Source organism: Mytilus edulis, chromosome 11 (assembly GCF_963676685.1).
Source record: "Mytilus edulis chromosome 11, xbMytEdul2.2, whole genome shotgun sequence".
NCBI lineage: Eukaryota > Metazoa > Mollusca > Bivalvia > Mytilida > Mytilidae > Mytilus > Mytilus edulis.
The window spans coordinates 14,673,992-14,688,563 of NC_092354.1; the positions used below are offsets into that span (position 1 = coordinate 14,673,992).

The 14,572-nt window shown below is 31.8% G+C and overlaps 1 protein-coding gene across 1 annotated transcript; it reads right to left on the reverse strand.

The window, feature by feature from the left end:
• Window positions 1–7,549: 7,549 nt before the first annotated feature.
• LOC139494007 (serine/threonine-protein phosphatase 6 regulatory ankyrin repeat subunit B-like) lies at window positions 7,550–11,683 on the reverse strand. The gene has a single exon (XM_071282173.1). The coding sequence runs from the start codon at window positions 11,681–11,683 to the stop codon at window positions 7,550–7,552; it is 4,134 nt and encodes a 1,377-aa protein (XP_071138274.1).
• Window positions 11,684–14,572: the final 2,889 nt, after the last annotated feature.

Consider the following 14,572-nt stretch of genomic DNA (forward strand, 5'->3'; position numbering starts at 1 on the left):
TTGTACTAAATATTTTGGTACAGAAATACAACAATATTCCGTGTTTGAAAATCATAACTTTAAGAGATTTGAAGTAGAAAAACTTTCAAAATGCTGAAAATGTAACGGTAGTAACCAAACATATGTAGTACCTAAATTTCAAGTACAAATAAAGTACTGTAAAATACAGGTACCTAAATATTACAATAATTTTAGAGAAACAAAATAGTACTGAATATTAAAAGTAGATTTCCAGTACTACAATTTTTTAGTACAGAAATAGTACCTATGCAAAAGTAGCTGTGTACCTTCATCTCGGACGGTTTCTACTACTAGATCTTCCTACTTTATGTATTACTAACTTGTTCTTGTCTTGAAACTGCATGAAATATTTGACACTTGACATTAATCAACCAGCAATGAACCAATAATGCTATATTTTATGAACAATAGAAAAATTAAGACAGTTGTATTGCATTTACTAGAGAGCAGCAAGGTCTTTGAAATTTAAAATCAATACAGAGGCGAACGTTTTTAAAGAGACGTCCAAACTTATAAGACGAAAATCATCTGACAACGCCATGGCAAAATAAATACTACTAACAAAATATAATGTATATTATAGGTATGCAACAATATGAGAAGAAAATTTTATGTCAATTAATATACATTCTATCTTCTACATGAAAGTTCAAAATTAAAGATAAAATGGTGCACTTCGGTTGACCAAAAAAACAACGCATATCGACTTTGAACACAATGTGCAATGACCATTTGACTTATTCGTAGATTGTTTTGCTGATCAATATCAATTTTAATAATTCTATTTCTCTGGTGAACTTTTAAAATGACGATAGTTTAAATGCACAAAACTGGCATTTATACTCTCTAAAAATAATGTAGGAAATGTGCGTTTCTTTTTTTCTTGAGTATATAATTGATGACATATTTCTGGATTATGGGCCTAAATCACTCTTGATTTTAATATCAATGAAAAAGCTTCCGGTTCCGGTTGGGGAACATGCGTTTTTTATCATAAGCAAACTATGATTTAAAAACAATTACTACATATAAAAGGACAAGGGGCAGGGAATAGTTCCAAGTGCACATTCTGTGCCATATTTATATTATATCCCTCACAACAGAGAATTATAGCCGTTACATCTGTTATCTTCATTTTTTTAACAGAAACCTGTCACGTCGCTGTAAAAACTAACAATAACATGGCGTCTATCTTTGACGAAATACCTCAAATTGCCGTTGAAAACGCTATTAAATCCAACCTTTGGATGCCCGACACTGAATTTATGAAGTATAAGTTGCCTGATCAACCAAAACCACCAACAGGCATTGCTATCAAGGCACCTTTTGAGAAACTAGATCATGACTTGTACCGGCCAGCTGCGCGTATGGTAGCATTCCGAGTGGAATCAAAAGATCGGTTTCTGCTTTGGATAAAAACTTTTGCCTTTCGATACCATTCCTAATTTGGGGCTTTGGACAATTATACCTGCAAATGGACTGACAAAGAAAACACAAAAGAGGGCATAATTGGAGAAATATTTATACAACTTTTTAAGGTCACTGAAGATGAAATAAATATTGACTCACACAAGTTGCTTACATTTCATTTATATCCAACAACCTCTCTCATAACAGTTCAAGGAACACATTATTTATCATGGGCAAAAACAGAGTTCCAATATCTTCAATCAATACTAGACAATCATTTTAAATTAGACTATACAGTTACAAATTGTGAACACAATAGTCTTCTTGATTCATCAAATACAGAGTATAATGACTTCATAAATCATTTGGACAAAAGTGAGACAAAACCTATGAAAATATCAACCCCTAGAATTGTTACACCAAAAACACATGCTTCTGTGATAAATAAACAATCTGCAGAAAATATCCTTGCATCATTGCAACTATTAGAGAGCAAAGTATGTGAAGTGTCAAACACCTGTGCAGGCTTAAAAGATGACAACCTTATAGATAACAATAGCTACGATAAAATATCAGAACTTAATCAAAATCTGAATGACCTAAAAGAAAATCAACAAAAATTAGAAAAAGAGCTTCATGGTCTTGTGTTATCGTCTAATCAAATGAACAAACAATATGTAACGACAGCAGTCCTTGAAAAGAAATTTGTAGACTCTCAAAAGTCAATTTTGACAAAAATAAATTTGCAAACAAATGAAGCTTCATTTAAGGAAAATTCTGAATTAAAGAAAGCGTTGAGAGATTTGGATTTGTCTAACTCAAAATTGAAAACACAAAATGAGGCTCTTGAGGACGAAAACCAGTTCTTAAAGAAGAAAATATCTGATCTTGAAAAGCAACAACATGAGATACTTGTAGCTGAAATGCAATATGAGGCAAACATAAGCACACAGAACAGATTTGCCGAGCTAACTTCACAAAATGATGATATGACAGTTACACCTATAAGTGAAAAAAACAGAGAACAACAATATATTAAGAAAAATGATGAAAACAGCATTTCTAAAGAAAAACCACATTTTCTAGACTTAGAAATAATTATAGACTCTCATGGAAATGGTCTATGGGCTTCAAAACTTTACAGAAATGTTCAAACCAAAATCAAGGTTCTCGGACCAGGAAAGAAGAATATAAAAGGTGCAGGGGAGGCTATTTTTCAAACAACAAATAAAGACACCAGACATATAGTGTTAGGTGTAGGAAGCAATGACTTGAGTATTGAAACAACTACTTATGTGTTAATGAGATGAAAACCCTTATAGATAACACAAAAAACAGCCATACTCACTCCAAGATACATGTTTTACCAACGTTTGATCGTGCGAAACAGTCCCATTTCAACAGAAAAGCTAAAGAATTCAATGAGGAAATACAGAAATATTGTGAAAATCAATCAGATGTTGAATTCATTTTAAACAATGACATAATTGGTACTAATACATCTATTTTTCAAGATGATGGAATTCACTTTAACCAATTAGGCAAAAAATACCTTGTCAGGATATTGAAAACACATTTAAACCCAGTATTTGGACTCAAACCTTATAATGAATATAAGACTTCTAATTCAACAAATAAAACACCAAACAGAAACTACAGACAGAACCACTCCTATGGTCGACAAAACAACGACAATCAGTCTTACCGGCAAAACTACATGCATAATGAGAACCAAAACCCCTATGACTATTATAGTCAACAATATCATAACGCTAACAATGGGAGATCCAACCAAAGTGAGATGAACCAACTTCTCAGTAGACTTATTGAACTTGCACTTTGATTATGACCAATTGGAATTATAAGCATTTATTCTAGTTGTTATTATTTTTATTTTTGTACAAAAATCACAATAGTATGTTATATTATTTAAGTTGCTTGAAAATGTCATTAATAACATATACATGTATATTGTATTATACACTTTTTAAAAGTCTATGGTTACTATATAGTATAAGCAGTATTACACACATATTGCTAACAATGTTTATGATACATGAAATTAGCATACATTTCAAGAAACAAAAATTTAGAATTTCTACCCTTGTTCCATGTTTGAGTCTCATTTTGGTGTTTCAAGTTAATGTAAAAGAAACTTATGAATTTATATATAATTTTGATAACTGAAAGAAAAAGAAAAATATACATTACACATATCAATGATTTTACAAATATATATGTCCCTGCATATATATGTTTTATTAACCAAGAGATCTTTAAAGTAATAATAATTGAGTTATTTCCCTTTCCCCATGTCCTTTGTAAATAGATAGATTTTTGACTTGCTATATGAATATTGCATACTGGAATATTCATGGTTTAAATGAGGATAAATTCCAGGATGATTTGTTTATTGAAAATGTTTGTAAATATGATATTGTTTGTTTTGCAGAAACAATGTTGAGAGAGTCTCCAGGAAATCTACCAGGTTTTACATCTCCCTATATAGTTAAGCCTATTAAGGCAAAAAAAAAAAAAAAAAAAAAAAAGGGGGAGACCAGCAGGTGGCATGCTTATATTTATAAAAGCCAAATTTAAAAATGTTATTTCTGAAATAAAACAGAACAACTTCTCAATATGGTTGAAAATAGATGGAACTTTTCTCAATTTGGAGAAAAACATTTTTCTTTGTTTTACCTACATCAAACCTTATATTAATAAGGATATTTCTGAACTGACATTCACAAAAATGGAAAATGATATTTCTTTTTTCCTATCGAAAGGTGAGGTGATTTTAAGTGGTGATTTTAACGCACGCACAGGAGGGTTAAATGATTTGATTCAAAATGATGGTGTTAATGACAATTTTACAGACTGTCCAGTACCGGAAGATTATACACCTGATTTACCCTTAGAAAGAAATCAATTAGATAAAAAAAAACAATCTACATGGGAATTTACTAGTAAATATCTGTAAGTCCTCTCAAATGAGAATTGTGAATGGAAGATTCCTTGGTGACTCACTTGGCTACTTTACATTTTATAATAGTAATGGTAAGAGCACAGTAGATTATATGTTGACATCACAGAATTTATTTTATACCATCAATAACTTTATGGTAAAACCACCTACTGATCTATCAGATCATTGTTTAATAGCGTTGAATATTTTTAATTTTAAAAATTCTAAACAAATAGATAAGGAAGAACTATGGTCCCTTCCTGGTACATTTAAATGGGCGGATCAAAGTAAGGACATTTATATTGATGCTTTATTAGAAGAAAAGAGTGTAGAACACATTCTATCTTTAAACAAACTAATTGATGATAATAATTTTAATGATATTGACTTCTTAGTGACCAAAACTAATGAAATCTATTTAGAAGCTGCAAAAAAATCAGTTTCTTTTAAAGCAAATTTTAAAAAATCCAAAATGCAAAGACACACAAAAAAGGCAAAACCTAAAAAAGTATGGATGTCAAATGATTGCTTACTCCTTAGAAAAGAAGTGCGTTCCCTTGGAAATAGATTAGCTAAAGCCCCTAATAATAATGCATTAAGATTGACTTATTGCAACTGTAAAAGAGAGTACAATAAATTGAAAAATAAATTAAAAAAGGATTTTTTTCATTCCTTGATAAAACAAATAAATGAGATAAACCCAAAAAACACCAAAGAATTTTGGGGAAGCATTAATAATTACAAAAAAAAGAATAATAATTGTGAGCCTGCTATTTCTGCCAAAGAATGGGAGATTCATTATAAAAATTTGCTTGCTTCAAGTAATAATGATAAAACTGATACAAATCAAAATATAGAGAACAAAAATCACAACTTTTCTAATACATCCCTTAATGTCCCTATTACATGTAAAGAAATCAAAGACTGCATTAAGAAGTTAAAAAAGGGAAAATCTGGAGGTTCTGATTTGATAATTAATGAATTTCTAAAGGTGGGGTCAAACACTCTAGTTTTACTTCTGACAAAACTTTTTAATAAGATACTTAACTCGGAAAAATTCCCCAAAATTTGGAACATTTCTCTATTGACATCAATTTATAAATCTGGTGACCCATCTGATTGTGGGAACTATAGAGGTATAAGCATAACAAGCTGTCTTGGTAAAGTCTTTACATCCATTTTACAAAAACGACTTAGTGATTTTCTTGAAACACATAATTTATTATCTTCAAATCAAGGTGGTTTTAGAAAAAATTACAGAACTGTAGATCATGTCTTTATTTTAAAAACAATAATAAACAAATATTTGTTTAAATGTAAAAAGAAACTATATGTGTGTTTTATAGATTTTAAAAAGGCTTTTGACAGTGTCTGGAGATCAGCTCTGTTCTTAAAATTACAAAATAAAGGAATACAAGGCAAATTTTATAATATACTGCATGACATGTACTCTAATACCTTATATTCATGTAAATATCAAAATATGTTTACCAAGCCTTTTCTTGCTAATCAGGGAGTCAAACAAGGTGACAGTTTAAGTCCAACTTTATTTAATATATTTGTTGATGACATAGGAAAAAACTTAGATACAAACTTAACTAGTGCAGTTAATTTAAATGATAAAAAAGTGAACCATTTATTGTATGCTGATGATTTATTGTTGATATCAGAATCTGCAGATGGTCTCCAGAACTCTCTTGATTCTTTACAAAAATATAGTACTGAATGGAAACTGGACGCGAACCTTAAGAAAACAAAAATTATAATTTTCTCTAAAACTAAAGTAAATAAAGAAAACTTTTACTTTTATTACAGTTCCAATGCAATTGAAATTGTTGATTGTTATAAATACTTAGGAGTTGATTTTCATAGCTCTGGAAAATTTATACAGGCAGTGTCAAGCCTCTCAGATAAAGCTAAAAAAACATATTTTGCATTGAAGTCAAAACTACCATATAGTGAAAATTTGTCTGTTAAGACTTGGCTCCAGCTTTTTAATTCAATGATAACTCCTATTTTAACTTATGGATCAGAAGTATGGATATCAGAATTCAAACCAAATTTTGAAGCATTAGACAAAAGTAAATTAGAAAAAACACAAAACTTCATATTTAAAAACATACTTGGGGTTCATGGAAAGTCTTCCAATCTAGCAGTGCGGTGTGAATTGGGCACTTTACCCATTAGCATTAAATGTTATCAACTTATGTATAAATATTATGAGCGTCTCAGTGATATTGGTGAACGGTCTGGTGGTCCGCATGAAATTCTCAAGGCTGCTTTTGAAGTGGACAAAACTCTCACAAATAGAGAAAATTCATGGTCTTATAAACTATCTGAATTAATGAAATATATTGGAATACCCTTTAACAAGCATTGTAATAGTAATTTCAAACAGAAACTAGAAGATTTCTACAAAAATAAAATTATATTTGAACTTTCTAAGATAAAAGATGGAAACTGTGGTAAACTTTTATTTTTTAGTAATATTTATACTAAATTTAAACAACAAGAATATTTAAATTTTAATATTCCTAAATACCTTAGAAAAAAACTCACTAAATTAAGAATTAGTGCACACTCATTAGCAATAGAAACTGGGAGGTATGCAAGACCCAAAATACCATCTAATGAAAGATTTTGTAAATTTTGCACAGGAAAAATTGAAAATGAGATTCATTTTTTGATGGAATGTCCACAATATAACAAAATTAGATCTAAATATAAAATTAATGATATTAATTCAAATAATTTGAATGAAAATTTTACCAAAATGTTAAATCCTATGTCTGAAAAGGAATTAAAATCTATTTGTATGTATATTGAAGAAGCTCTTGATTTGAGAGACCACCATACCGTTTCACCAGATAATAATCTATTACATTAGTTTGTGCATATGCATATATATATATATATATATATAAATCTTATATAGTGTGTTTTAAGTAAATATATGAAAATCTAGAATAATACTGAAATATAAGTTTATGGTATCAATATCAGTTTATTATGTATTTGTATACATAGAATTGGCTCATGACTTGTTACATGAATCTTTATTTCATTTATGTGTTGTTTTAATATTATAATTGTCTGTATTTGGATCACGTCTCTATTGTACTCTTTCCAATAAAATATTGAATTGAATTGATAATTCTACTTTATTATTTTTGCAGCTCGATTATAAATGACTTCAGTTTGGAGGTCTTGCATTTTTCGCTTTCTATTGAACATTTGCGATTTATACATATGCTTAGTAAGACTATTGACGACATTCTGAAAATTGTTCTTGCTCGCATGCATGATTGGCGTTGTCTCATTTTTGTCCTTTAAAAAAATATTAGCCCCATTTAATATTAATTCCTCTACAATTTCAGCAAATCCGTTTTTACAAGCATAAAACAGAGCAGTCATTTCATCCGAATCACGTAGATTCACATCAGCATTTGTGCTTAAAATTAGACTAGCAATACCATTGTGACCGCCTAAGCAGGCAAACATTAAGGCCGTCTGCCCTTTATTATTTTGACGGTTAACAAATAGGACAGGGTTGTTTTCATATTCACTTAAAGCACGGACTGATAATTCATGTTCTAAAATTACTTTAACAATATTATAATGGCCATTTTTACACATAAACATAAACGGAGTGTTTCCATTATATGTAAGAACGTCTACTTCTGCACCCTGATCTATTAGGAATTCTAGCATGAAAGTATTGTCATTATAACAAGCCAATATGAGAGGAGAGTCTCCATCGTCATCCGATACGTTAACGTGTGCTCCTTTTGATATTAGTAAGGTAGAAATATCAATACTGTCATTTTTACATGCCCATATGAGAGGCGTCTGTCCTTCTTCATCATATACGTTAATTTCTGCATTCTTTTCTACAAGAAGTTTAGCGATTTCAAGATTATTGTTTGCACATGCCAATAAAAGAGGCAACCTACCATCCGCATCCGATACATTAACGCTTGCTTCTTTTTTAATGAGAAGTTCACAAATGTATTCAAAATCATTTTTACACGCCAAAATTACTGGAGTTTGTCCTAATTTATTAGATACATTAACGTCTGCTCCTTTTTCTAACAGTAGTCGCACGATATCACAATAGTTCTCTTTACATGCCAATAAGAGAGGAGAGTCTCCACCCTCATTACATATATTAACGTTTGCTCCCTTTTCTATTAGTAATTGAGTTGTATCGGTATTATTTCTATAGCATGCCAATAAAAGAGGATAATTTCCGTTTTTGTCAGATACGTTTACTTCTGCTCCTTTTTCTAACAGTAGTCGCACGATATCACAATAGTTCTCTTTACATGCCAATGAGAGAGGAGAGTCTCCACCCTCATTATATATATTAACGTTTGCTCCCTTTTCTATTAGTAATTGAGTTGTATCGGTATTATTTGTATAACATGCAAATAAAAGAGGACAATTTCCGTTTTTGTCAGATACGTTTACATCTGCTCCTTTATCGATTAGTACTTTAACAATATCATTATTGTCTTCTGCACACGCCCAAATTACAGGCGTTTGTCCCAATTTATTAGATGCATTAACGGCTGCTCCTTTTTCTAACAGTAGTCGCACGATATCACAATTGTTCCTTTTACATGCCAATAAAAGAGGCGAGTCTCCATCTTCATCAGATACATTAACGTCTGCGTTTTGTTTTACTAATAATTTCACAGTTTCAATATTGTCTTTTTCACACGCCCAAATGACTGGCGTTTGTTCAAATTTATTAGATGCATTAACGGCTGCTCCTTTTTCTAAAAGTAGTCGCACGATATCACAATTGTTCCTTTTACATGCCAATAAAAGAGGCGAGTCTCCAACTTCATCAGATACATTAACGTCTGCGTTTTGTTTTACTAATAATTTCACAGTTTCAATATTGTCTCTTCCACACGCCCAAATGACTGGCGTTTTTCCAAATTTATTAGATGCATTTACGACTGCTCCTTGTTCCAACAGTAGTCGCACGATATCATAATTGTTTTCTTTACATGCCACTAAAAGAGGCGAGTATCCATCTTCATCAGATACATTAACGTCTGCGTTTTGTATTACTAATAATTTCACAGTTTCAATATTGTCTTTTTCACATGCCCAAATGACTGGCGTTTGTCCCAATTTATTAGATGCATTAACGGCTGGTCCTTTTTCTAACAGTAGTCGCACGATATCACAATTGTTCTGTTTACATGCCAATAAAAGAGGGGAGTCTCCATCTTCATCAGATACATTAACGTCTGCGTTTTGTTTTACTAATAATTTAACAGTTTCAATATTGTCTTCTGCACACGCCCAAATTACAGGCGTTTGTCCCAATTTATTAGATGCATTAACGGCTGCTCCTTTTTCTAACAGTAGTCGCACGATATCACAATTGTTCCTTCTACATGCCAATAAAAGAGGCGAGTCTCCATCTTCATCAGATACATTAACGTCTGCGTTTTGTTTTACTAATAATTTCACAGTTTCAATATTGTCTTTTTCACATGCCCAAATGACTGGCGTTTGTTCAAATTTATTAGATGCATTAACGGCTGCTCCTTTTTCTAAAAGTAGTCGCACGATATCACAATTGTTCCTTTTACATGCCAATAAAAGAGGCGAGTCTCCATCTTCATCAGATACATTAACGTCTGCGTTTTGTTTTACTAATAATTTAACAGTTTCAATATTGTCCTCTGCACACGCCCAAATTACAGGCGTTTGTCCAAATTTATTAGATGCATTAACGGCTGCTCCTTTTTCTAACAGTAGTCGCACGATATCACAATTGTTCCTTTTACATGCCAATAAAAGAGGCGAGTCTCCATTTTCAGCAGATACATTAACGTCTGCGTTTTGTTTTACTAATAATTTAACAGTTTCAATATTGTCTTCTGCACACGCCCAAATGACTGGCGTTTGTCCAAATTTATTAGATGCATTAACGGCTGCTCCTTTTTCTAACAGTAGTCGCACGATATCACAATTGTTCCTTTTACATGCCAATAAAAGAGGCGAGTCTCCATTTTCAGCAGATACATTAACGTCTTCGTTTTGTTTTACTAATAATTTCACAGTTTCAATATTGTCTTTTTCACACGCCCAAATGACTGGCGTTTGTCCCAATTTATTAGATGCACATATTAATGGAGTTCTTCCGCATTCACCAGTCACATTAACCTTTGATCCTTTCTCTAAAAGTAGTCGAACAATATCATAATAACCATATTTACATGCGTATATTAGAGGATTGTTTTCATTTTTATTACATTCATTTAATTCTGCTCCCTGAGCTATTAGTAAACGAACGATATCAAAATTGCCCCCTTTACACGCAGCTATCAAAGGACTGTTTCCAAACATATCATACTGGTTAGACGTGGCTCCGTGATCTTTTAGCAACTGAATAATTTCAACACTACATTTTCCATATGCATAAAAAAGGGGAGATTTTCCACTATTATCTGATAAATTTACATCTGCTCTTTCATTTATAAGAATTCTGATGACACCACAATAACCCAATTTACATGCCCACATAAGAGAAGTCATTCCGTTACTATCAGATACATCGATATTTGCCCCTTGAAGTATCAAAAGTTTAACAAATTCATCTTCTGCGTTTATGCAGGCAGCAATTAGTGGAATCCATTCATGCTTATTTCCCTGATAATCATCATCATACTTTGTAACAATTTGAACGATGTCAACTTGTCCGTCATACAAGGCCCATTTCATTAAAGTAGAAACGTTTTCACTTTGACCGTAAAAGACTGTGCCTGCTGCCAATAATATAACCACAATTTCTTTGTAGGCATGTTTAGTTGCAGCTAATAATGGCGTCATCCCAAAAATATCCATAATATTAACATCAGCACCGTATTTTATAAGTAGTTCAACGACAGTTTTCAATCCGTTGTCACACGCATATATTAGCGGAGATTTCGTCTTACTGTCAACCTCGCATTTATCGATCTTACATAAAAGAATCTCAATGACATTTAAATGACCATTTTCAATTGCCAACGAGAAAGGTGTATGTCCCTTATATTCCTTTTTTGTTTCTACCCCAATTTTAATTAAAGTTTTAACTACTTCAGCATGACCTTTCCCACATGCTCTCATGAGTGGTGGCCAGCCATAATTATCCACCTGGCTTACATTTGCATGATATTTAAGTAAGAAGTTAACAATATGGTTATGACCATTTTCGCATGCTGCCATTAAAGGAGTCCATCCATTCGTATCTGTAAAATCAATATTTGTACCCTTGTGCACCATTATTTTCACAACATTTGTAAGCCCCAAAGAACAAGCTTTCATAAGTAGAAATGAAAAAGATTTTCCATTAGTATCATTAATGAAGTATAAAATATACTCAACTAAATCCGAAAAATTTCTTTTAAAAGCTAAAGTCAATGGTGAGGTTGGAAATGATCCGCAGCAACCATCATCTATATAATTAAACGCAACAACTGACTCTCCGTTGTCGAAATTATGAGTCATTAGTTCACTGCATTTTTCCTTCGGTAATCTATCAAGATAGTTCATCAGTTTGTTTCTGTATGTTTCACTATTCATCTGCCTACTGTAAAAAATGTCATCAAGCTTTCCTATGGACCATTCATATTTTATTCTATTAAAGAACTCGTCTTCGTTGAAGTTATCTACCAATATGGTAAATTCGTCGACATACTCACCAGGTGAAACTAACGATTTGAGCTTTGTCCGTTCGTATATAATTTCACTGTAGGCAAATCTTAAAAATGATTTTTGAAACTTCTTGCCATAATAGCAACAAAGAAAGTCAAATGTTTTATCATGTATTGAAGAAAACGATATTACTTGTTGCGAAAGATCGTAATTTAATCTAACAAACAAAGGAACAAGACATTCTAGTTGTTCCCGTATACGCTGGCGAAGAGTGTTTCTCGGAATTCCACAATCTTCAAAGAAATCTTCTCTTGATGTTCGTTCTCGTTCATTTTCCGAATTTTTAAAGACCGCAACATCTAAACAACCATTGTTTATAACGAGAAAAAACAACGAGCAAAACTTAGTTTTGTCGAAAAGTTCCCCCAGCTTATCTATTTCGTCAGTGTATATATTAAACGGGTTCTTAAAAAACTTAACGGTTTCGATATGTTCTTTTCCCCTATATAATGATTTGTACAATGCAAACATTAAAGGCAGGAACTCGTACTTGTCTAAATCATTTTTAATCTGTTCCACGGCTGATTCAGGCAAGTATTGACGTGCAATTTGTAGTTTTTTCTGCGATGAAAGGCAATATACATCAGAGGATAAATTGCAAGAGTTCTGAGTAAATAGCTTTAGTCTTTCGAATTGCTTTTCATTGAACACTTGAAGGCGACATGACGCTATTAATTTTATATCGTTTTGTTTTAACACACATTGAATTGATTCATTTCGTTTTATCCATTTTTCAACTTCCGTTTGGATGACAGTATATTTTCCACATATATCATCGAGTACAAATATTTGCCTCCGATTTCTCTGAAAGTACTTGTCGATTTCAGAAGGACTGTGTATAGGAATGATACGATAGCCTTCAGTGTTGCGTAGAAATAGTGCAACATGATGAATAGTTGCAGATTTTCCAATTCCTGATGTACCTATGACCGTGCAGCAGTTCTTCTCTTTCAAGGATTCCAAAACGAAATCAACGGCATCTGTTTTGATGAACAATTTATTTTGTTCCTCCCATTCTTCAATTTTAATTTGATGACTTTCTACAAGTAAGGAATGATGATACCATTACAAAGATAATGACACTTTATAAATGTCAACGTATATCACTGGTATTAAAGAGACAATCGTAACTGGAATTACGACTATCCCAATATGGCGACGACGATATAGGTACAATCCTTGCAGTCATTTTTCTCAAATGTAGCATGTTTTTTTTTAATATTTACTCAGATACAAGGTTTTTCTATGCCATTACATCGTATTTGAATCGTAATGGTGCACTGGAATTGTCTAAGCGCTTTGAAAATTGCCGTTGAAAAATTCGTAAAGGTTCCGCGGAACCCAGTGTCTCGCCTACTCTTTCTATTAATCGCAGGCTAAACAAAAATGAGGAAATAAATCAATAAAATATTCCTGTTGATTCTATCTTTTGATTGTAAGAAGCTTCTGTCCAAGTTTGGTTAAAATACAGGATAGTTTATGACTCTAACAAATGTTTAAAAACTTTAACTGCAGACTGAATGTAATGTTAACTGGAAGAAAACAAAATTGCCTTCTAGATACTAGCTTTTGATCATAAACAATCTTCTGTCCAAGTTTGATACAAATCCAAAATAGTATAAGAAAGTTATTAAAATTTAAAAAAGTTTAACCACAGAGTAAATGTGTTGTTTCGCAGAAAATCGAAGTCAATTTAAAAGTAAAATACGAAAAAATAGATTTATTTTTTTACAAAATTTCCTTCTAGATACTAACTTTTGATCAGAAACAAGCTTCTGTCCAAGTTTGTTACTAATCCAAAATAGTATAAGAAAGTTATTAAAATTTAAAAAAGTTTAACCACAGATCTAAAGTGAAGGTGTTGTTTCCTGGCAGAAAATCTAAGTCCATTTAAAAGTAAAATACGGAAAAATGGATTTATTTTTTTACAAAATTTACTTCTGGATACTATCTTATGATCATAAACAAGCTTCTGTCCAAGTTTGGTACCAACCCAGGATAGTTTAAGAAAGTTATTTAAATCTTAAAAACTTTAACCACAGAGTGAATATAATATTTCCCGGCAGAAAAACTCAATCCATTTATAAGTAAAATACGGAAAAAATGGAATTTTATTTTCACAAAATTGACTTCTGGATACTATCTTATGATCATAAACAAGCTTCTGTCCAAGTTTGGTAGAAATCCAGGATAGTTTAAGAAAGTAATTAAAATTTCAAAAACTTTAACCACAGATTGAATATTTGTGGACGCCGCCGACGACGCCGCCGACGACGACCGAATGTAGGATCGCTTAGTTTCGCTTTTTCGACTAAAGTCGAAGGCTTGACAAAAATGAAAAGATAATCGTAACTGGAAAGTGTTGTATTGATATTGACACTAAAATGTATATATAATACATGTGATAGCATATGATAAAATTATGGCGATGAACTAATTACGAAACGTTCCAACATC